This window comes from Anopheles moucheti, chromosome 2 (genome assembly GCF_943734755.1).
Source record: "Anopheles moucheti chromosome 2, idAnoMoucSN_F20_07, whole genome shotgun sequence".
NCBI classification, from domain to species: Eukaryota; Metazoa; Arthropoda; class Insecta; order Diptera; family Culicidae; genus Anopheles; species Anopheles moucheti.
The window spans coordinates 37,322,115-37,344,722 of NC_069140.1; the positions used below are offsets into that span (position 1 = coordinate 37,322,115).

Consider the following 22,608-nt stretch of genomic DNA (forward strand, 5'->3'; position numbering starts at 1 on the left):
AGCTTTGTTTTCGATACTTTGCTGATGTTTGTTCGATCATGGATCATGGTAGTCTTTCAACACATAAACTTGACTTGATTTTAGTTTTCAAATGCTAAAAGCTATGCAAATCTAACCGGCTATGCAAAACACAAATTACTATTATTATTAAATAAAATTTGCGTTGTTTGCTTAATGGGATACACAATGTTAAACAATCCACTAAATAACAAATAAATAAAAGAATCCAAATTCACAACTTAGTAGCTCGCTCATTCTGCATTGCAAATCGTACTGGACTATATTCCTGTTATCAAGACTCGGATTACAAGTCACGGTGATGAACAGATCTGGTTTGCCCAAAAGCACAAACAATGATCATTGAATTTTGATACTGTGCCCTCATGTATCCGCTGCAACTGAGTGTTGCATGGCGAATATCACGGAAGCACTGCGAGCGAACCAATTCGATGGCAAAGTGCTCCTTGAATGCTGTAGTTGTAAATTCCACCACGTGCTGCTTCTCGAAGATGGCGCACGTATGATTGTAGCTCCATTTAGAAGAGTACTGATACAGTGGTAACTGGTGTTGGTGGTGATATAGCCGGTTCCGTTATTGTATTCGAAGATGGTGATGGCCCTGGCGGACCATTTGAAGAAGATGATTAGGGGTGGCCCAGCGGCGGATCAAACGGTAGGCGGAGTAGGCCCTTTCTTACTGCGCTTTTCGCCTTGTCTCATTTCAAGTCCCCTCAATGTTCCCCTTCCCTCCTGCATCGTTTTTAAAATTAGAGGCCCCAACTATAATTCCGCCCTGGGCCTCCAAGGGGATTGATCCTCCACTGGGTGTAGTTTCCCGAGTATCGGTTCCGACTGGGAGCAGCCTGAAAGTCCAGACCGTCAGTCAGTTTCGCATGAATACGTGGCACAGTGTACACAGTGCCGTCCAAAGCTAAAGAATAGGTATCCGCATCACAACTCTCTGAAGCTATTTTAATTACCATATTAAACATTATTTACCGAACAAATGGTTCTATACACAATGAAGAAGTCAACCAACAATTTGAGCTCACCACTCAAATTTAAAATATCATCGCCTACTAAGCACACATTGCCAACGGTGTAACGCCATATGGCACATGTCGCCACATTGATTGGCAATAACTTCTGTTGTAGGTACAGTATTTGCCTCTGAGCTAGACTCATAAAGAAATTAATATCCAGCAGCCCTTGCTGAAAGCAAATTTAATTGCGTAAACATTTCAGTACTTGTGGTGTTTTGTATAAACTGCTGTATCACTGCCATTGATTGCGTACAGATTGATGTTGGTGTGAATTTATTGCATCAAATAGATCCATCAATTACGACAGGTTCATTGCGTTCACATTCGGCGTTCGTTACTGTATGCAGTGTAGGGCACTATTGGTGGAAACTAAATCATAACCAGCCTTGGGTTTTACATCCCCGAGGCCGGCTGATATCACTTGACAGAGCAGGATAGTGATGGTCACCGGAATGTACCGTTCACGTAGGAATCAGGAATATTCCACGAAACGGTTTCGGAAAATGATGCTCTAATTGAATTCAAACGAACCGTCGGGTGTGGGCGTGTTTATTGCGCGACGCAAAACGAATCGGTCTAATGCTGTTGAATGCGTTGTGGCGTCGGAAAAATCCGTTAGTACAACTTAATTAATCATGGAACCAGCTTTGTAACTTCTCCATGTGCGTGTGCATGTCCGATCGGTGAATTTGGAATTCATTCAATAGCTATACGGCCACGCAACAACCATGTGATTCAATCTTCACCCTTACGCATTGATTCTGATGCATGTTGCAATGCTTTTTTGCTGTTTTGTTTGCCATACCGTTCGACTCGTTAGCTTTCGAAGATAGAACCGAACGACTGTCTACGTTCAATTCAAAATTCAATTCGTTGTGTTTTTTTAAAGCGAAGTTCTACGTCAACCATGAAACGAACCCAATTGAGCGATGTTTGCAAGGGAATGTTTCTTGTTGCGCTATCCGTAACACTAGCAGACATTTGATTCGTAAGTTGCGTAAGTGTTTGGCGCTAGATAAAAGCGAAAACATAAACGAAAACAAAACAGGGAAAGCAATTAAAATGCCCCCACCTCTCTCCTTTTTGGTTACTACACGCAACATGAACGAATGTGCTTTTAAAAAAGAGACTTTGGTAGGAAGTAATTAAAAAGGGTTGCAACGTCTCGATGACCATTTCCTCCGCCAGTTCTAACGAGATGGCAGAATGCTTCTTCCATCAGGAGATGTATAATTTGTTGCCACAGGAAATCTTCAAATGTAGGTAACTTCATTTGATAGAAAAAGTTAAATTACGTCTTGTTCGCAGCTACTATTGTACCACCATTGGTGTGAAAGGATAAAATCACAGTCTTCAAACAAACGCTTCTTTTTTACAACTTTCAACTCTTTCGATCATACAACGGCAAAAGTGAGCAATTGGATTTCAAGGATTAGCAGTATCCGCTAGTATGTGGACAATATACTTAACACTGAAGAAATGAAATGCACTTTCTATATTATAAAAATAATATTTAGTAATTAAACGAAGTTGGAGCTATAAAAAACTTCTATAATTTCAGTACCAGGGCTCTGAGACATGGAGAGGAAGGATTTTTGGACCCGTATGTGTGGAAGGACCGCTACAAAAACGAGGTCGCATGAGCTGTACGGCGAACTTACTGTGCGGATTAGACCGGATCCTGGCCGTCACGTCACGAGAATGAAACCAGACGACTCGGTCCTTAAATTTCATTTAGGTTGTCGTCATGGACCTAGTGCAGTTGAGCGTTGATGCATCCACCGACAAAAAAAGCCGGGATAATGGATTGACTGACGGCGCACGACCGTGAGCGGTTTATAGGACTCCTGCAGCCGGCCAAGACTGCGAATCGAATTATTACTATGGCAATAATAATCGAATATCGCTAACTTTATTAACTTTATCGAATATCGTGTAAAAGATTTTGTATTTAGTGTTCTCTACGGCAAAATCGGTAATATTGGTTATCAACCTATGAAATCTTAGGATATTGAGGTATATTTCTACTGTAAAACTTCAAATGCTATATTGGATTAGAAGAGTTTTGAGCCCAAGTGACAAAGTTTGAACTATTCCATAATTTTCATCAAAATGCTGTAAATAGTTTCAACTTTGTCACTTGAGCTCAAAACTCCTCTAATCCTGAAATTTGTAAATCGTTTACCGCAGTATCAATTACATGGCTTTCGAGTTCCAACGGTAAAATTGCTTATCATTTGTAAATTATTTTCAAATGTGGCTGGAATATGTTGTAGAAGGTGTGGAACCCTTCTCATTTTCTAGAACATTAACTTGAAATCAGTGGCGGATCAAACGGTAGGCGGAGTAGGCGGTCGCCTAGGACCTCGACATGTTGAGGGCATCAAAAAATTTGTGTAGTAGTGAAAGGTGCATACATAGGACCCCTCTCCTTATGCTAGAGGGGGGCCCGAAGGGTACACCAAGAGGCCGCACGAAATTTGACCGCTTTTTTGCTGTATTCGTGCTAATGTAACGATATAAATCAAATTACGTTATTAATTTATAGATGGTCAAAAATGTAATAAAAATACAAGAAACACCACGATCAGGATCACACAGAGCGGATCTGTTTTAACCTCTTTATTCGCCAAGCTCCTGTAAGCGACTCTCTCTTCGAACCGCTCTCCCCTCTATTTATACGTTTACATCCGCTCTCTTTTCTCTTTTCGTCCTCGACACTCACACCACACGGCTTCTCCTGACTACCACTTTCGTCCCGAAAGAGCTCACTTTTCCTCGTTGTCTAACTGGTAGATTTTCATGTGACTAGCCGCAGTAGTTGTTGTATTGGGCCCTTCACCTGTTATTTTCTGCACCCTATAACGATCATTAGACATACTATCTAAAACCTTATATGGACCTATGAACTTGGTGGCACATTTTTGCCCTGGGTTGAACTGTGTTCTTTGTATTAGTACGATATCTCCGTTTCGATATTTACGTGCCCTTCTTGCTCTCAAATCATAAGACCTTTTTTGTTCTACCTGAGCCTTTTCAATGCATGCTCTTGCTTCTGCTCTAATAGCATTACGTTCTTCATTAAACCGTGCCAAGCGAATTTCTTCCATTAGCTCTAATATTTGTAAATCATGTGTGTTTCGCATTTTGACTCCAAACATAGCCTCAAATGGCGTTATTTTTGTGCTTTGATGCATGTTACCGTTGATCCATTTTTGTACAGTGCCAATATGCTTATACCACTTCCGAGGGTCATTCACACTAATCTTCGTCAACATTGTCAAAATTACCTGATTCGTTCTCTCTACCTGTCCGTTCCCACGCGGGATACCTGTTACAATCTCGACATGCTCAATATTTTCATCTTGACAGTATTGCTTGAAACTATTTGAGGTGAAAGCACTTCCCTTGTCACTAACTATTCTCCTCGGATTCCCAAAGAACTCACTTTGATTTCTTAGACGCTGAATCACCTCTTGAGCTGCTGTAGTCTTCGTTGGATAGATCCAAACATACTTAGCAAATGCGTCGACCACAACAAATAAATATTTGTATAGTTTATCTGTTGCCTCTATTGGTCCAACATGATCAACATGGTAGGTATCGAAAGGTACGTCTCCTTTTGCTATCGGATTTAATAATCCATCGCGCTTGCCTCGTTTTCGTTCTGCTAACAAACAAGTTACACAACATTCTACTTTTTTCTTGATTTTCTCAGTTAGGTTTGGGATGTAATAGTTCTGACTAATAACATCCTCTAATTTCCTTACACCAAAATGACCATTTTCATAAGCTTTCCTGATGATTTCGCCCTGCATATCGGTAGGTACCACGATCACCTCTCGTCCGTTAACCAATTTCATCAATACAGAGTTTTACAGGCCAAATTTAAAAGCGTGCACTTTTCTTTTATTCCCACAAAATGCACTTTAACAGTCGGAAGTTTCATTATACCCGCCTCAACCTTACTTTTATACTCACAAAAAGATTTATCACAGCCACAACTTGATTTATCAACAGGTTATACATAGTTTTTTCACCATTCTACTGTGATGTTTGAATTTAGTTCGTTAGCTTCTGCATGCGTTAGCATATTGCACTACGTATCACGAAATAAGGCAAAAAACCAACAAACTTTTGTTGTGTTTATCCATGAACTAAAACAAAATTTGGATGGACAACTTGGAGCGCATAAGCCCGTTCTCATTATGGACAACGTGGCCTTTCACAAGTGTACATCAGTGAGAGAAGCAATCGATATGGAAGGATGTGAAGTTAAATACTTGCCTCCTTATTCACCGTTCCTGAATCCGATCAAAAACATGTTTAGCAAATGGAAGAATTTTGTTAACAGAACAAATCCACAATCCGAACAAGAGTTAATGGTAGCTATTGGAAGTGGAAGTACTTTAATAACTTCAGAAGACTGCGATGGTTATTTTAATAACATGTGGGAGTATATTGAGCGATGCACTTTGGGCGAGGTAATAAACGATTGAAATATCTTCCTTGCATATCTTGTATATCCTTGTATATCTTCTACGATGCAATAAACATTTAATATTTATTCCACTAATAATTTGTACACTTTTGATTTCAAACTGCATTTCAATTACACTGAAGATTAACTAATTGACATGGTTTTATGTAAAGATTTTTTTCAAGAACTTTTCGTTATTTTTCCACGGGTCTTTCAACAGTTTTAAAATAATGCTCGAATGATGAAACCACCCGATAAAGCTGTCCCTATTAGTGGAAGTTCGAAAACATATATTATTTTTGATTATTTTATTGAAGAAATTTTAAAGATTGTGAGCGACTGCAAAACAGTATCCCTATGCAATACTAGCGCCATGCAAAACATTCACTTTGCACGAAAGTCACTAATATTGTAAACGACATAACTGTTTTTAGCAGTACCTTTGCCCGAAGACAACAATTAATGCAATTAAGTTCAATTAATTATTGTGAAAAAAAAATCCAAAATAATTTAAATTTAAAAAATTTTCTGCGGCACTACAATACAACCTCAAGAGGTCTTGGGCCTGGCATTTCTGGCTTCCGTGACTTATTTTTACCCGAAGCAGGATAGTCAGTCCTGTGTACGGGGGCACGGTCCGGATGGGATTTTGTTTCAAACCCGTCCGTCGTGTAGGACCGGCGCCACTGCCAAATGTACAATCGGGCCGCCCAAAAATGGAAGCTAACGAACTAAATTCAAACATCACAGTAGAATGGTGAAAAAACTATGTATAACCTGTTGATAAATCAAGTTGTGGCTGTGATAAATCTTTTTGTGAGTATAAAAGTAAGGTTGAGGCGGGTATAATGAAACTTCCGACTGTTAAAGTGCATTTTGTGGGAATAAAAGAAAAGTGCACGCTTTTAAATTTGGCCTGCAAAACTCTGTAAATCTTTTTGTGAGTATAAAAGTAAGGTTGAGGCGGGTATAATGAAACTTCCGACTGTTAAAGTGCATTTTGTGGGAATAAAAGAAAAGTGCACGCTTTTAAATTTGGCCTGCAAAACTCTGTAACTCTCCGTTCATCCAATAGTCGTCATACGATTGCGTCTTCACCAATTCACGAATAGCTCGAATGCGGTCATCTCTCTGCTGCGCGGTAATCATCATCTCGATAAGCGGGTCACTGGTCACTACCATCACCGGTGCTCTGCTTAATGCATCGACGTGTCTCATTGCCGTACCTGGCCGATGCACTATGGTGTAATCGTATTCCTCGATTAGACTTTTCACGGTATTGTAATAGCGAGGTGGTACATCAACATCACCTTCCGTGGAACCAATTGTCATTACAATGTTTTCTTCTTTTGGAACTATCTTCACACCTTTTGTGGTCATCATAACACCAAAATGTTCCAGCGACGCTCTTCCCAAAACTGCTTCATAAGGCATGGTCTGATCTGGGACGACATGAAACGTTAGACCCTCACACCCAACACCATCGATCGTCATGTTGACGATCACTTTTCCATATGCTTTTATTGTCATTCCCCCGAAGCCGGTAAGAACCATCGTGGTTGGCAAGAGTTTTGGAGACTCAATTCTTAGATACGCCTGGATCGACAGTAGATTTGGAAGACAACCGCTGTCGAACAAAGCATTGAATTCAATATTCTCGATAGCGATAACAATAGTGCTATCTTTCTGCGCACCCTCTAGATTAACGTTCGAGTTTTCGTTTCTTACATTTCGCTTCCGAATCACATCCAAGTCATATCCCGGTTGAGCCCCCATGTAATAAAAATACAAGAAACACCACGATCAGGATCACACAGAGCGGATCTGTTTTAACCTCTTTATTCGCCAAGCTCCTGTAAGCGACTCTCTCTTCGAACCGCTCTCCCCTCTATTTATACGTTTACATCCGCTCTCTTTTCTCTTTTCGTCCTCGACACTCACACCACAAAAATGTTTGACTCTTCTTTCAGATAAGGTGTCAAATGCCAATTTTCATGTTGTTTGCATGCCCCTCTTATCATATTTCATCATTTCTTATCTAATCTAATGATGCGACCAACAGAGGTTAGAGTATGTGAGTGATTGCTATTTTTTAAACAAGTTCCGACCAGCATGAGAAATTCGTCCGATACTCAAAATATTACCAAAATTAAACAAAAAACCAGTGAACCAGTGAAAGCAGTGAAATATTATTCGCATTTTTTCTTTAGTAATTTATTCGGTTCCTCCAAAGTATATATCTGTATTGCATCGAAAGAACACTTGCGGTTAAATTAGTTTTTTCGCAATGAAGTACCGTCTCAGGTATAACACCTGCCATGTGGCGAGACCTAGCAAGCAGCTCATACTGAAAATGCTAAAGAAAAGTACTCGACTGTTTGTTGATTCTGTAACGAAAATTCAAACGTTATAAGGTGCGAAATTCTGTATAAACAGCAAGACATTTTTTTTAAACTACTACTCACCGTTTGTGTCACGCATTTCTTCCTCGCGTTTTCGCATCAATGCAAAATCTTGCACAATAGCGTCAGACAGATCTTCGAGCCTTTTCAAGTCCACTTCCAAAGGTTTTAATTTTGCAGCCTCACCAATCTAAAATATAACACAAAGAAAATGTAGTTATAATACACTATTTCATAATAATGTTAAATAGAATACATTTATTGTAAAACCAAAAAACATGATGAGATAAACTATATATTTAAATAATGTTTACAACATCCTTATTAATAAGCTTTAAATGTAGCATATCCTATTTTTTCAAAAGGCAACATCCAAACGATCCAAATCCAAACCATGCAAAAGCATCCAAATGAACAGTGTATACAAAGGTAACAGTGGCAGCAACAGGTATACAAAGGCAGGGAATGTAATGTAACCATGCCTGAACAGTAAAGCAATGCCGTCAAATAATAAACAACTCCTCCATTTACAACTTCATTTATACTTTTAACAAGCATTGCTGATTTTAATGACACAGGATCCACACGATACTCGATGGAACTGTAAGAGAAGTTCAACGTGTCTAATAGCGTGTCGTTCGATAAGTGGATATGAACAATTACCTTAAGCTCCGTTTATATTTTACATTTAATGGACAAGAATGATGTTAAAACAACAAACAAAACATCAAATCAAGCATATAGTTGATTGATTATAAAACGTTCCAAAGATGAACTATTATAAACCAAACTAAAGCATAATGATATAAATATTGGTTGCGAAACTTCATTCTTCACTGTAGAACTTTGAACGAATCAAACACTTTAATATCTAATTCAATTCAAATGTTTTGTCTTCAGTGGTTGCAGCCCAATTTAGCTTAGAATTGCACTTACCCCTTCATAACTTTTAGTTTCAATGCCTTTTTTCACATCCAGTAAAACTTCTTGGTCTATTCCTCGATGAGCTGAAAAGGTTAATATATTTATGTTAGATTAAAACAGTTAATCGGAACATTATAATCACTGTTATCACTTGAAGGATTATCCTAACATTCATTCATAACCATTAATAAAGTAAAAGTTAATTCTAAAGGTCGTGGAATTCATAAGTGCGAGCAAGAATATGGTACAACACTTAACAAACAGTTTTGTTTTATAAGAAGGTTCAATTACTGCAATAACAGTTTGAGAAAAAACGTTGTAACAGGAACGAGTATCCAACAGGAATCGTCATGCTATTCAAAGTAAAGAAATCAGCCTGTAATGTTGACTATGCTCAGAGTGAATAAATTGATTGGAAAAAGCTATAATCAAGACAATTGTCTTTTGATGCCGTAAGCCATTCGGATTAAAAGAGATAGATTTATAAATTTGGCAAAGCGATAGCAACGTACAATAGAGATCAATTTGAGAACATTAACAACCATTCAGCACATCGGTCAAAGGTATTAAAAAATGTTAAAGAATTTTAGAACAAAAAAAGAAAGCTCGACCAACAAGTGCACCGTAGGATGCAGGTGGATGTGGTACTAATTCGAACTAATCTTAGTTTAAGTAAAAGCAAACAAAATGCACGTAGGAATGTCATCAATTCGAATATACTCACTTGGTGGTACATGTGAAATAAAGCATATCTCGAATGTGTCGTAAACTTCCGATGTAAATGAAAACTTTCCTTTAGAGATGTCGTCTTTTTGTGCCATGATGTGTCCTTTCGTGTCTCGTACCTGCATTGTTCACATTTAGTATGAGGCCAATTTTTCGTGATCTCACAATGATACATACCACATAATCAATCTTTTGTCCCGGTGCGTTAGTTATTTCGTATTCGCCGGCTACAATTTGATTGCCTTGCATTTCATCTCGAAGACATTTTTGCGTGTTTGGAGCTAACCGGAACATAATAGCATTTGTACGTGGAAATGTTGACACAACCAATACCGCAATCACAACTAACATCATTTTATCCGAAGCAGAAAACATTTTTCACAATGATCGTGATAGTTTGAAAGCGATCAAACTCCCGTATCCTCCGTATGCTGCTGCAGTGTATACCTTATCAAAAAGGGAAACGTTTTATCAATACGCGTTTTAGCACCTAAACAAATGAAAATACCGCAGAAGCAGGATTCGTTTGTTCGATGAGCTGGCGACAAGATTGACAGTTGTAGCTGGTGAAAAAACTATGCACTAGACACATGTCAAACATGTTTACACTCAAGGTGATCACACTAAGGTGCGCCAGTGCAATTGCTGTTCGGGGATTATGATATTCAAATTTCAGTTTTGTGAATATTATTTTTCTAGCGCAAGTAAGTCTTCTACTAACGATCGCTAATGTGCAACAATAACAGAATACTAGTAATTCAATTTTATTCCAGGACCTACTTTTATTCAAATTCCATCAAACATATGAGACCAAACAAAAAGGTTTTGTCCGATGTCGTGTTTGTCTGCGATGTTTTATGCTATCGAATGTCTGTTTTGTCGCATGTATTGTTCGATACTCAAAAAAAGACTTATTTTGATTATTCTACACCCAATTTTACTCTCTTACATACTTTAAATATTATTAATCTGAGAGGTGATGGCTTCTAAATCCTTTTTGTAGGAACATCCCGAAGGCACTTCATCAGCCAGGCGTGTAATCATAGCTCGGTTATCGGCATACAATCGTTTTAGCGAATCTGTAGGTATATGAAACAAATCGATCGATTAATGCAATTAGTCTTTCGAAATAATCATTCGACAGTTATTGCACACTTACCGTATATAGCAGAACGCAATTTTGTTTCTGGATTCTCCAAATGAAGAAACATTACCGATAAAATCTGCCGCAATATATCCTGCCAACGTTCAAGTACACTTTGCTGATCGGTCGATGGTGCATCGGATGAATCCATAACAAGTTTCAGACGCCCCAGACATACGGCAGCCAGTTCGCGTACCTCCACACTTGGATCGTCCAATCGAGCCATGATCGGAAATGCTATCAGTTTCAATGATTCAAAATCCAAAGCTTGCAGCCGCACCAGCGCCTTTAAAGTGTAGGCACGTGTGGAGATGCAATTATCATCGACCAACCCGGCGAGTACGTTAAGGTAGTTCGGCAAAAGCGACATGTACTAATATGTGGATACAAAGAGAAAAAATTGTAAAATAAGTAAAGCACGCAACCCTGCTAATATTCTTACCACATCTAATTGTACACCCTGCGCCATCGAAGCGAAGCAAGCAGTTGCCATGGTCCGGATGGATTCGGCACTTCTACCTGCTGACCACACTAAATGAGGAGCGATCAAGCCTGCACGAGGGAATAACGGAACATAAATTTAATTATGTATAAACACACAAAGGAACTGCGCTCACTACTTACTTTCCGTGAAAGTTTTTAGCATCGAGATTTGTTCTTCTTTCTGTTGTCGATTATGATCATTCCATGACAGCATTGCCTAAACAAGTAGATATAACATTAATAAATTGCAATTCTAATTTACCCCGGGTTTTTGGATTGTCCGCGTATTCTTACCACTGAAATGGCACTAAATATTTTAACTTTCCCTTCCGGAGCTGCATGTTTTACAGCCTTCCGTAGTGTCTCTTCAAGGACCGTGAAGTACGTTTCCTGGAGGTGCACAAATGAAACATTGTATGTCAATTAAAAATGCTCATAAGAGAGAACTGCAAGTTTCATTCATGTATGTATGTACCTGAAATCCACACACCGATACAATTCCGCACAATAAACGAATACTTGTGTTTGCGTCCGAATTTTCGCTATCCAAATGACCAATACTGCACAATACGCTCGCAAGATGATGCTGATGCAAACGGTCGACTTCGCGGTCTAGCTGTTGCAAAACTTCTACTCCAAACGCACGCACAGATGCTTTTTCCTCCACATCCTGACAAAACGCCACCACCTTCAACGCCACAGTGTAAAGGATTCTTTCCAGAGTTTGATGTTCACCGTCGTCCGATTCGGTGATCGTAATTTCCTCCAACCCGGCAGTTAATTTGTCTCGTTTTCGTCCGATCGATGCGAGAATGCTACAAAATTCCAGCAGCTCCTGCTGGTACGCAGCATCCTCATGGTTATGGCATACGTCAGGATCGAGCAGAAGGGCGGCAAACTTACGTACGTCATTACTTTTTGCCTCGATCTGTACGCAACTGGCGAAAAGTGTACGCATGCAGCGCAGTTGTCCAATGGTGGGATACTTCCGGAACGTGTTCAACACATGATGATTCCAGGTGTCGTATTCCAGCAAAATTCCCATCAATTCACAAACATTGAGTGCCTGGAAAGGAATGACGTACTATTTTACCAATATCAGAACCTTCCTATGTCTTATAAAGCTTACCTCCAATACGATGCTTCTTTCCGCATCCATACATGTCTTCGCAAGCACAGGATTCACTTCAATGAACAGCGTGGAAAAGGCGCGTTCAGCGTGTAAAACTATCTGCTTCAACAGTTTGGTAGCGTGAAGACGAATGTTTTCCTTCCATTCTTCCATTTCGTGCAGCACTAAATTCACCACCCTCAGGCTTCGTTGAACAATGGCACGGCAAGCGATTGTCGGTCGAACATATCGCTCCACAGGATATCCGACTGGAAGCTTTTCAATCAAGGCAACCTTTGATAGCTCGGTTTCATTCTCCTGGTAGTACTGTTCTCCCGCCTTTTTCCAACCACTCTCAATGTCTTCACGGACTTCAACGGTTTCGTCACACAAGCTGTTGACAAAGGACAGATCATCAGTTAGTATCCATCCTAAGCTGTATACGCTCGCCATACTTACCAATTCAATACCAACGGCAGAATGCGATGAAAGAACGAATAACGATCACGCAACTTCTCCAACATTAGACATCCGACACGACCGCACGCTCGTCTTACGAACGGGACGTCGTCCATGAGCAATGGTGACAAAGCCATGATGATTTCCGATATGCGATCACCATTGGATAAGATGTGCAGCGATAGTACTCCGAGTGTTTCTATTGCGGCAATACGATTCGCTGAATGTCTATGAGCTAGGATTGTTTTAGCCGGTGCAACCAGCACTTCCGCACGGTAGTGTAAGCTCGGTGTAGCCACGGCAAGCGACATTACAATCTCGCAACTTTTCTTTTGCGCTGCCGGATACGGATCACGCAACGTTTTTATCAGTGTGTCAACCACGCTGTCGAACACTTTCAACAGCGGATCACCATGGTTTCCATCTGGGTCGCTATACTTTACTACCAGTGTTGCTAGTTGCTCTAACAGTAGCAACCGAAGTTCCTCGCTGTCCTCAATTGTTTCTGCCTGTCCGATACGTTTTGCCAACACCGGTACAATACAGTCGAGATAGTAATTGTTGGAAGGAAGCTTGTCCAGCAGCACATCCATCACCGATACCGCCACTGTCCGGACGGACTCGAACCGGTCACTATAGCAGCGAAGAATGTGAAGGTACGTCTCATCGAAGATCCTCGAATATTCCGCGTCGGAAGCGATACCGTGGATGAAATCTTCCTCGAAAGTCTTCAACGCTCGCTGTCGTACCATTCGATCCGGGTTTTGTACCGCCGTACAGAACGATTCAGTGCAAGGCTTGCCACCATCTTCACCAGACATTTCTGCAACTCGTATTAGCCTTTTGGACGGTTGTTATCACGAAGTACTTACGAGTAGCGTGTCCTGCACCAGAGTAATTGTCCAAAAAAATCAATCAACTTTTCAGCGGTTGCTTAAACAAAGGCGGTTGCCATGGCATGCTTCCGCGTGTGATCGAAATCCTCCGCGCCGGCTGTACGCAACTGAATGTCAACAAATGCGTGTTTTGACGCTTCAGCGATACCGCACAGGGTGGTTAAGTCGAGGGCAGGGCAAACAAATAAGCTCGCCACGACCTTAAAAAGTTAATTTAAAAATTAATCTTTTTCTTCTCTTTTCCAAGACACAAATATACCGAGTATGTACATAAATACATTGAATTAAATATATTAAATGTTCGGTTTAACTCGAACACAAATTGTCTTTCAGTTTATACAAACTGGGTTATCAATTGAAACTTTTCGTTCAAATTGTGTAACAAATTGCTTTATAATGCTCATCCATCGCCAGATTTTTCTTCCATTTTTTTCATTATCGATTGAACCATTTATTCCTAGATTTCTATTGCTCAAAAGTTTATCCAATGTGCAACGCCTACGTTGAATCACCCGTTTGCACCAACACCAATACGGTGTCCTTTGTTTTGTTTGTGTCATATCAGTGGCCACCAGAAAGAGGAACTGGCAGTAACCCAGTGCCCCTATGCTACGATAAAGCAAATCACGATCGTGGTGCGTACATTCTGCTGACTGGCATTTAATCTTCATCATCCGGTTGGTTGAAGCTTTTCTGCCACGCCGATGAGATGCCTCCACGAGCTGCACATGAAGAGTATCCGACATGGGTAAGTTGAAGTCTCCACGTAAGATACAGCTCTAGCTTCCATGATGATGCATCGCTCCGTTCCGCCCTTTTTTAGGTTGGATTTGTGTTCGTCTTCAATCTGATTGTGGGCACCGGAGCACTAGCGCTACCATCCGCTTTTAGCCACGCGGGATGGATCCTCGGTTCGTTGGCCATTGTGGTACTGGCGTTCATGAGCTACGTCACGGTAACGTTCGTTATCGAAACGATGGCCTGTGCGAATGCCGTCCATAACTGGAAGCGTTTACAGTTTATCAAACGCGATCGCGTGATCGAGCACGATGAGGACAGCAATGTAGAAACGCTGATCGAACAACCTCCTTTATCGGTCGATTCCGAGTCGGACAATGAAGCTGCAGGGGCGGACGAACGCGATCAGCTGTTGACGGATGCGAGTATTGAGCAGATGCCGCTTAACATCATGTACTGCCGGAAGACATACTACAGCCTGTCGGCCAAGATCGAGCTGGGCGAGATGGCGAACCTGTTTTTCGGCAGCACGCAACGTTTTCTCTTCTACTTCTGTCTGGCGGTGTATTTGTACGGTGATTTAAGCATTTATTCTGCGGCCGTTGCCAAAAGTTTGCGCGATGTAGCCTGTGCGCATAACCATCGGGCCAATGCAACGGATGACGACGATGGTACGGATCGGTGCTGGCAGGACGGTATACTTACACGGCTGGATGTGTATCGGTTGTGTTTGGTCGCGTTCGTCACCATTCTAGGGCCGTTCACGTTTTTTAACGTGCAGAAAACGAAATATCTGCAGCTCCTCACTGTGCTGTTCCGCTGGCTTGCCTTCTCCGTGATGATCAGCATCGCCATCCACCGATTGCTCGCACCGGTTGATTCCAACACGCTACCGGTCACACCGAAACGGGCGGACATTTCCGGGATTCCATACCTGATCGGTACATGCATTTACTCCTTCATGTGTCATCATTCACTGCCGAGTCTGCTGACTCCGATCGCTAACAAGGCCCGGTTGAAGGAATTACTTTCACTCGATTACGTGCTGATCGGTGGTTTCTATTTAGCGCTCGCCCTAACCGGGATCTTCGCGTTTGCCGACATTAAAGATCTCTACACACTTAACTTTGTACCGAGTGCAGACCAGACGAACGGTTTGCTGAAAGCGGTCGAGTACTTCCTGGCACTGTTTCCAGTGTTTACGCTATCGGCCAGCTTCCCGATCGTGGCCATTACGCTGCGCAATAATCTGCAAACACTCTTCCTCGATCCGGCCCAGCTGGAAACGTACAATTTCTTCCTGCGCCGTGTGTTCTTCCCACTGCTCGCCATTCTTCCGCCACTGATCGTATGCTACTTTACGGAGAGCGTTAGTAATCTGGTCGGCTTTACCGGGTGTTACGCTGGGACCGGCATCCAGTACCTGATCCCGATAGCGCTCGTACTTTCCGCGAGGCGGACCTGCGACAACATGATCGGGCGGGGCATTGTGAATGAATTCCGAAGCCCGTTCAAGGGTACGCTGTGGCCGATGCTTGTGCTCGGTTGGACCGTCGCTTGCTTGGTACTGGTGACGATCGATCTGGTCATCTGAAAAGCTGGAGCCCCAGACAAAATCAAATCAAAGGAGACTGAGTGGTGCGCTGTGAGATTGGAACGGTTTTGAGGACAACAACAATAAGCAATTGGTACAATTGTGAACGCACAAACAAACAGTTTAGCGTGTTAGAGGTGAGGAAATGGAACTAATAGAGGCAAAGATGATTTTACTATATTTACATTCTGCAAAAAAGGATCCTAAATATGCAACTTGTGCAATGTTCCACAAAAAATTGGGTAGCACATTGAATGTATGACACTGGATAGCATAATATCGTGGCTCATTTCGACAGGCGAAGAGCACTATTCCAAGAATCCGCCGGTTTTGTATGCGTATAGCCTGATTTACTACTGCCACTAAACATCCCCTCGTATTGGGGTCGAATTTCCTACCGATTGCGCATAAAGCGAACGTGGAGGCAGGCTGTATTTGTTGAAGCTACCACAACTACTCTAGCGGAATGAAACGCTTTGACTAGACAACACCGAGCTGTTAGTCATACGTTAATCATCGTGTAGAAAATGAAAAAAAACAGTAACAAATCTGTAAACGTTAAATATCCTAATTTAGTCATAGTTAAAGGTGCAAAATATAGTATGTATACAAATGTATTGTGGTTGACAATGAGAAAAACAAAGTATTGATGTGTTTTATTGTTGCGTTTGAAAAGGTATGCTTTACTTATTTGCCCTGAGCTTGCTTTTCAAGCTTTTCCCGCTCAATGCTTTGCAGTTGTTCCAGCGTTAGCAGCGACACGCCCAGTTGATCTTCCCGCGTGAATGGTTGTGCCATCTGTCTGAGCCAGCGTTTGGCAAGCTGAAAAGAAAATCATTATTCGTTTTTCCTAGCCTTTTCGGATTGATTTACTCCACCCTTCACTAACCTGCATTGCTTCTTCCGTGCTGAGGTTGCTCAGATTATCGGTCAAATGCTCCTGGATCCATTTGGGCAGCTTGCCACGCTTGTCCTGTCGCGAGAAGCGCTTGTCCGCAAAGATCATAATACCGTAGTCGGTTTTACCACTAAAGGAAATAAGAACAACAACGATTAGTTATGCATGCAACACGTTCCATTACAATTCATTGCACCTACCGAATAGCACGACCAACACACTGTGCCGCGTGTCGGAGTGCGTCGAAGGTAAGGAAATCGTTCTCCCGTATTTGGAACTGATCGCGCAAATAATCCAACCGGGCCTTTAAAATGCGCGACTGCGTGTACACGTACGGAATGCCAAACATAAGTACGGCCCGACCGAGATGATGATCGAAATCGACCCCCTCCGACACTTTACCGCGTGCAACGGCCAACAGTACGGCACCGCGACCACATTCGCACGCCTTCACGTAGTTCATCAGCGCGTAGGACGTTTCGGCATTGTCCTGGGTTTCGATGAAAAGGAGTTTGTAGCGCAGCAGTGTATCGATTATACCCTGATCGTACCACGAAGCGACCACCGATTCCAGATAAAGGTACGAAGTGAAAAAACACACTACACCATCCGGTACGGTTTTAGCAGTTTCCACCAATAGCTGACCGTAATTGCGCGTTACGGCCGTATCCTCGCGTGTTTCAAATCGTGATGAAATAGCTACCTGATCGTTACCACGGGCCACAATCTGAGCAAGAGAGGAAAGTAGAAGAAAATCGATTTACATGCCTGAAACGCTTCGATTGGGATTGTTTCACTCACCATCGGCAGCAAACACGGACGGGCGAGCGTCATTGTGAACGAGCTCATCACAACTGGCTCGAAATCGAGTATCTTCGGGTACATATCCATCGGTGACAGTGTGCCGGACGTGATAACGACGCTCTGGAAACGCTGAAAAATCGGTTTCATAGCGATCGACGAATCGAGACAGCTGAAGTGCATGATGGGATTGGAAACGGTGGGCGTCTTATCGTCGAACGGTTCGATAATGATCGTGAATCCCTTCGTGTACGTCGACACGAGTGTCGCGAACGAGGTGATCACCGACAGTGGCCCATACTCGCTTAGGTCCGTAATTTCAAGCGTGCGCAACAATGATTGCAACCGATCGGCACAAAACCTGAGCGGTTTCCGCTCGATGCAAACTTTCGTCTGTACATCACGCAAAAATCCGGCCGGACTTTCCTGTACCACGTGCTGTACGCGCAACCGCGACTTAATGTACTCGATGAACCGCTTGAGAAAGCTTAGAAAGTGGTCCGCATTGCGAATGTTGCCGGGAACCACTTCGCGAAGGATTTCATTCGGCAAGACCGGATTCGCAAGAACCATGTCCGTTTCGCGGGAGTACGTAGAATCTTTCAAGCCCTGCACCAAACGGACGTACTCTTCATTTAGCCGCCGTTTATCATCTTCCCTCAACCTGCAAGAAAATGTTAGTTAATTGAAAAATCAACTATTATCTCAACCGTCTCGTCTCTTACTCGGACACTTTTTTCTCCAGATTGTGAATACCGGTGGTGCTGCGTTCGATTAACCGACGATTGATTTTTACGCTCATCGAATCCACACACACGTTGTCGATATTATGCGCCTCGTCACAAACAACCACCGACTCCCGTGCCAGTTCCTTCGATACTACTTCGGCCACCTTTGGGTCGAGCAGATAGTAGTAACTGTACACCACCACGTGCGCCTGATTGATGGCAAACCGGGACAAAAAGTACGGACACCAGTTCCGCTCCCGTCCAAACTCTTTCAAATCATCGATGGAATACACTCCGGGTGGCAGTAGACTTTCTTTCCCCTCCGCCTGGAAGCCTTCGTAATACTGGCAGGCCGGTGCCGACTCATCGTGTGCCGCCCGTTCACGCACGTAACTGGCCGTCATGCCATAGCATCGAGCATCTACAATTTTACCCTCTCGCTCACGGCTCACCTCTGGATGGATGCACATGTTTTTACGCGAGCTAAGCACCAGCCCGGTAATGTTTGGCATCACGCCTGTTTGCTTCTCGTAGTAGTTCATCAAATGCTTCAGCTCAGCGATCACCTTCTCGATCTCGGGCACGGTACGCGAACAGTAAATCAGCTTTCGGACAACGTGCGGATACTCCATTATGTACGCAACGATCAGCGAAAGCAGTGTGGTCGTTTTGCCCGTCCCCGAGGGCATTTCCAGGAGGCAGTGACCCTTCGCATCGAATGTGCGCTTCAGCTCGAGCATATAGGCGTACTGTTCCGGGTAGATGTACTCGTACGGAAAGTACACAAGCAAACCATCCACACTGATTCTGTGCGGGAAGATAGTAAGTAAAGCCATGTTTCTGATCGTAATTCATAACGAGGCGATTGTTTCTTACCTCATTTTGTGGCAGTTATTTCATCCGTGATGCAAAACCAGGGAACAAAATTCCGTGCCGGCACAGAAGTGTTTGTTGTTATTTACAAAGCATTTGACAGGTAGCGCTTCGTGTAAATTTGACAATTTATAATGTGGCGAAATGGGATGAAATATTTTATTTTTTGGAAAATTTTGCACGATTTCCAAACAAAACGTAAAATATTCTCAAGTGTTTTGTATTCTAACAAACACTTTTAAACACCTAATTAACGAGAAACAATTCAAAAGCACCAACACATTTTTTCGCCCGATCCGTGCGTGAATGTAACCCTATCTGCTATATCCATACACTTTGCTTTCGCTCCAAAATGCAACGGTTTGTTTACATCGGTTTCACAAATGCCGCACAGTTCTGCGCATATTTCTGGAGAACCTTATTACTTTACACTGGAATTTTTAAGGATCCATAATTTAAACGATGTCTGAAACGGCGGCACGATTACAATCCCACAACCAGGAAATGGTCAAGTGCCTCAATCTGCTTCGCAGCCAGCAAACGGCACTGGAGGAAAGGATAGCAATGCAGGAAAAGAAAAAGGACTCACTCACCAAGGAGATGGAGAAGCTGCAGCGCATGTTGGATCAGCTGGAATTTTCCATCTCTGAGGATACGAAAAAGCTCAACGACTGTTCGAAACGGCTCGCTGAAACGGAGCACGGTTACACGAAGGTGGTTGACACGCTGCAGCTCCTACTACTGTCCGCCAAGGAGAAAGTAGGCACCCCCGGCCTCACGCACGATGATACCAACAAACACACGAGTTAGCATGTTAGCAAATACACGGCCAAGCTGGCTTATACATTCCCAGGCAGTTTTGAATTCAAGACGTAAGTTGTTTGTTTTATTATGTTTCTTCATTTGATGCTATCACAATTGTTGGGTATATAGGAGAAAGATAAATACGAGCAAAAAACACCTGCCGCTGCTGTAAAAAAACGCAACTGGATCGCTACTACAGTCCAGCTTTATCCTCGATGCAGGCAAAACACGACGGTTCTACAGTTACTAGTTTTTCGTTGTCTAAACCACTCTTAGAAGAAATACCCTGATGAAACACGCTAATGAAACGAATCCTCTAATGGTCTACATACGCGGTGCCTACATTTCAATCTTTCACGTGGAGCACGGATTATCCACAGTCGTCCATCTCGGTCGTGCCTACAGCCTCTTTGTCTGCCGTTTGTTCGAAAGTTCGGTTAAAAGTACGAGGAAAAAACAAGAGCAATACTTCACTGGCGATCCGTGTTGTGTCCCTCGTTGTGTTCGTAAGGTGGGAAGGGTGATAAAAGTGAAAAACACCACACTAGCCTACACTAGGGAAGATAACTGGTAACGATTCTCCTACGTCGGCATACGTATTAGTCGAATACGCGAGCGCCATTGGTGAGTGGGTGACGTTCGCTTTCGTGTTCGTGTGTTCGCGTCCTTTGGTTTCTGATAAATTTATGTAAAACCTTTCTTCTGTGTTCTATCTTTCACCGATCGATTCTACGCATAACCGGAAGCTCGTATTTCGTTCCACACTTTGGTCAGTTCAGCCGGTTCATCGTACCCGTGCGTTGCCAGCACATACTTGTAGCTCTGCGGGCCAAGATAGGGCGCCTTATGGAAGTAAAATTCCTCCGAATGGAGCGGTTCAATTCCTGCCTTCATTGCAACAATTCCTAAAAAGATATCATCGAAACTGCCACAACAAAAGCATACGAGTAGGTATAAATGAGTATCAACATTTTGGACATTAAAAACCACACACAATTACCGAAAATGTTTCGTGTACATGCTGACGTAATACATCTCGAAAAGGGCCTCGTGAGATAGTAAGAAAGCTCCAGCAGTAACGTACGTTGGCCACATATCCCACGGGTATTCCTCGAGTGAAACGTACCACTTGCTGCTCCGATGACGGTGTGGTGCCGATCGAAACACGAATCCGGAAAAGAGCTTCACATTTGGTGGAAGTTCCATCTCCGTCATTAGCTGTCGTTTAGTACGAGTAAGGTTCGTGTCTACCCCGCTATCACGTACACCCGTACGATTCTCTCCATTATTGTCCGTCGTGTGTGCTAACCGGCGTGCTAGCTTCCGCAGTGCTTCGTCCGTTTCCTCCAGATACTCCGGATAGTTGACCGGGTTCCGTACGTATCGGAGCAGATTCTTAGCCGACAGGTAGAAATCATCATCCGCAAACATGTAAAACTTGGCCCGTGGACAGTAATTCACCGCCCACCGGAAACCCATCATCGTTTTGATCGTGTTGTTAAAGTAATCGTCCACAAAGTCTGCTTGTATGATGTCCCGGTACGTGCTATACTCGAGATCCACCAGCGACTGTAAACGTCGGTTCGGGACGATGCGCGAACGGCCCAACACAAACACGGTGCGTATTTTCACGTCCGAGAAGCGTCGCTCGTAGCCCCACGTTTTGCGTATTGTCGCCCGTCGATCAAAGTTTTCCATGGCGGATTTGATGATGAACACCAACCGGGGTGCAATTAGCCGATCGTCCTCCTTGCACTTGTGCTCACAGTCCGTGATGTAGGAATAGTTGTACCGGTTGATGGGTTGCCGGGCGGGTTGCTGACCATGGCGCAGCTGGTACACATCGGACAGGATGTCACCGTTCAACGGGTAATCGAACGTCGATTCAAAATCTTGCTCGAAGAAGTGTGTAAAGGCACCGAAGAACTGTAGAGTGTACAGACCGAGCAACGTCGCCAGGACATACTTGAGCTTAAACTTTACACAGATCCTTGGCAGCATAGCGAAACGCGATTGGGGGGTGGGTACAGTGGTATTGGTTTGTTTGTGGTTGCTCGCGCTAAACGACCGACGATACAGTCGTATTGGGCCGCGCTTACATAATTACACTGCCCGGGAACAAAACGTACCACATAAATTGAATTAACGCGTACGCTTGTCGGGCCACTGAAAGCAACCTCCTTAATTAGATTGGCCACCCACTTGTACCAGCGGCAGAGGAGGTTTTTTGTTGATGTTTCGCTACACACAAACTACAGGAAACAATAGATAACTTTTTGCAGGCCGATGTGTGCTAGTGGATCGAAAAGCTAGTTCATGGTACCGATCGACTAAAAGTGTTTTTCCACGTGAAAAACGGAAAACAAGGGAAACTATTTTAATATTCAACGCATGATGGCTAGCGGACGACGGCGAATTGTTTCGGTTTTCCGGCACTTGAACCAGTAGTAAACAAACGATTGTCAGTGTTGACATTTGTGCAAGCAGTCTATTGATCTTGAAAA

The 22,608-nt window shown here is 42.9% G+C and overlaps 6 protein-coding genes across 6 annotated transcripts; 2 read left to right on the plus strand and 4 right to left on the minus strand.

The window, feature by feature from the left end:
* Positions 1-7,723: 7,723 nt before the first annotated feature.
* Positions 7,724-10,124, minus strand: LOC128296834 (transmembrane emp24 domain-containing protein bai). Its single transcript, XM_053032334.1, has 6 exons — positions 10,084-10,124; positions 9,753-10,022; positions 9,574-9,694; positions 8,862-8,932; positions 7,989-8,115; positions 7,724-7,910 (listed from the first exon to the last, which is right to left on the minus strand). Exons 2-6 carry the CDS (start codon positions 9,948-9,950, stop codon positions 7,792-7,794), a joined length of 636 nt encoding a protein of 211 aa, XP_052888294.1. The 5' UTR covers positions 9,951-10,022; positions 10,084-10,124; the 3' UTR covers positions 7,724-7,791.
* A 229-nt stretch (positions 10,125-10,353) lies between these two features.
* LOC128296733 (dynein axonemal assembly factor 5) lies at positions 10,354-13,729 on the minus strand. The gene is made up of 8 exons (XM_053032214.1): positions 12,773-13,729; positions 12,332-12,707; positions 11,678-12,268; positions 11,497-11,592; positions 11,344-11,419; positions 11,162-11,271; positions 10,735-11,092; positions 10,354-10,654 (listed from the first exon to the last, which is right to left on the minus strand). The coding sequence occupies exons 1-8, from the start codon at positions 13,591-13,593 to the stop codon at positions 10,530-10,532; spliced, it is 2,553 nt and encodes an 850-aa protein (XP_052888174.1). The 5' UTR covers positions 13,594-13,729; the 3' UTR covers positions 10,354-10,529.
* A 538-nt stretch (positions 13,730-14,267) lies between these two features.
* Positions 14,268-16,631, plus strand: LOC128302611 (transmembrane protein 104 homolog). The gene is made up of 2 exons (XM_053039478.1): positions 14,268-14,416; positions 14,492-16,631. Exons 1-2 carry the CDS (start codon positions 14,378-14,380, stop codon positions 15,998-16,000), a joined length of 1,548 nt encoding a protein of 515 aa, XP_052895438.1. The 5' UTR covers positions 14,268-14,377; the 3' UTR covers positions 16,001-16,631.
* Positions 16,611-19,366, minus strand: LOC128302604 (general transcription and DNA repair factor IIH helicase subunit XPD). Its single transcript, XM_053039465.1, has 6 exons — positions 19,304-19,366; positions 18,425-19,234; positions 17,700-18,363; positions 17,099-17,625; positions 16,890-17,028; positions 16,611-16,822 (listed from the first exon to the last, which is right to left on the minus strand). Exons 1-6 carry the CDS (start codon positions 19,306-19,308, stop codon positions 16,688-16,690), a joined length of 2,280 nt encoding a protein of 759 aa, XP_052895425.1. The 5' UTR covers positions 19,309-19,366; the 3' UTR covers positions 16,611-16,687.
* A 323-nt stretch (positions 19,367-19,689) lies between these two features.
* On the plus strand, positions 19,690-20,147 carry LOC128298422 (uncharacterized). The gene has a single exon (XM_053034172.1). The coding sequence runs from the start codon at positions 19,763-19,765 to the stop codon at positions 20,108-20,110; it is 348 nt and encodes a 115-aa protein (XP_052890132.1). The 5' UTR covers positions 19,690-19,762; the 3' UTR covers positions 20,111-20,147.
* A 38-nt stretch (positions 20,148-20,185) lies between these two features.
* LOC128310541 (beta-1,3-galactosyltransferase brn) lies at positions 20,186-22,520 on the minus strand. The gene is made up of 2 exons (XM_053047202.1): positions 21,105-22,520; positions 20,186-21,029 (listed from the first exon to the last, which is right to left on the minus strand). The coding sequence occupies exons 1-2, from the start codon at positions 22,103-22,105 to the stop codon at positions 20,834-20,836; spliced, it is 1,197 nt and encodes a 398-aa protein (XP_052903162.1). The 5' UTR covers positions 22,106-22,520; the 3' UTR covers positions 20,186-20,833.
* Between the last annotated feature and the right edge of the window lie 88 nt (positions 22,521-22,608).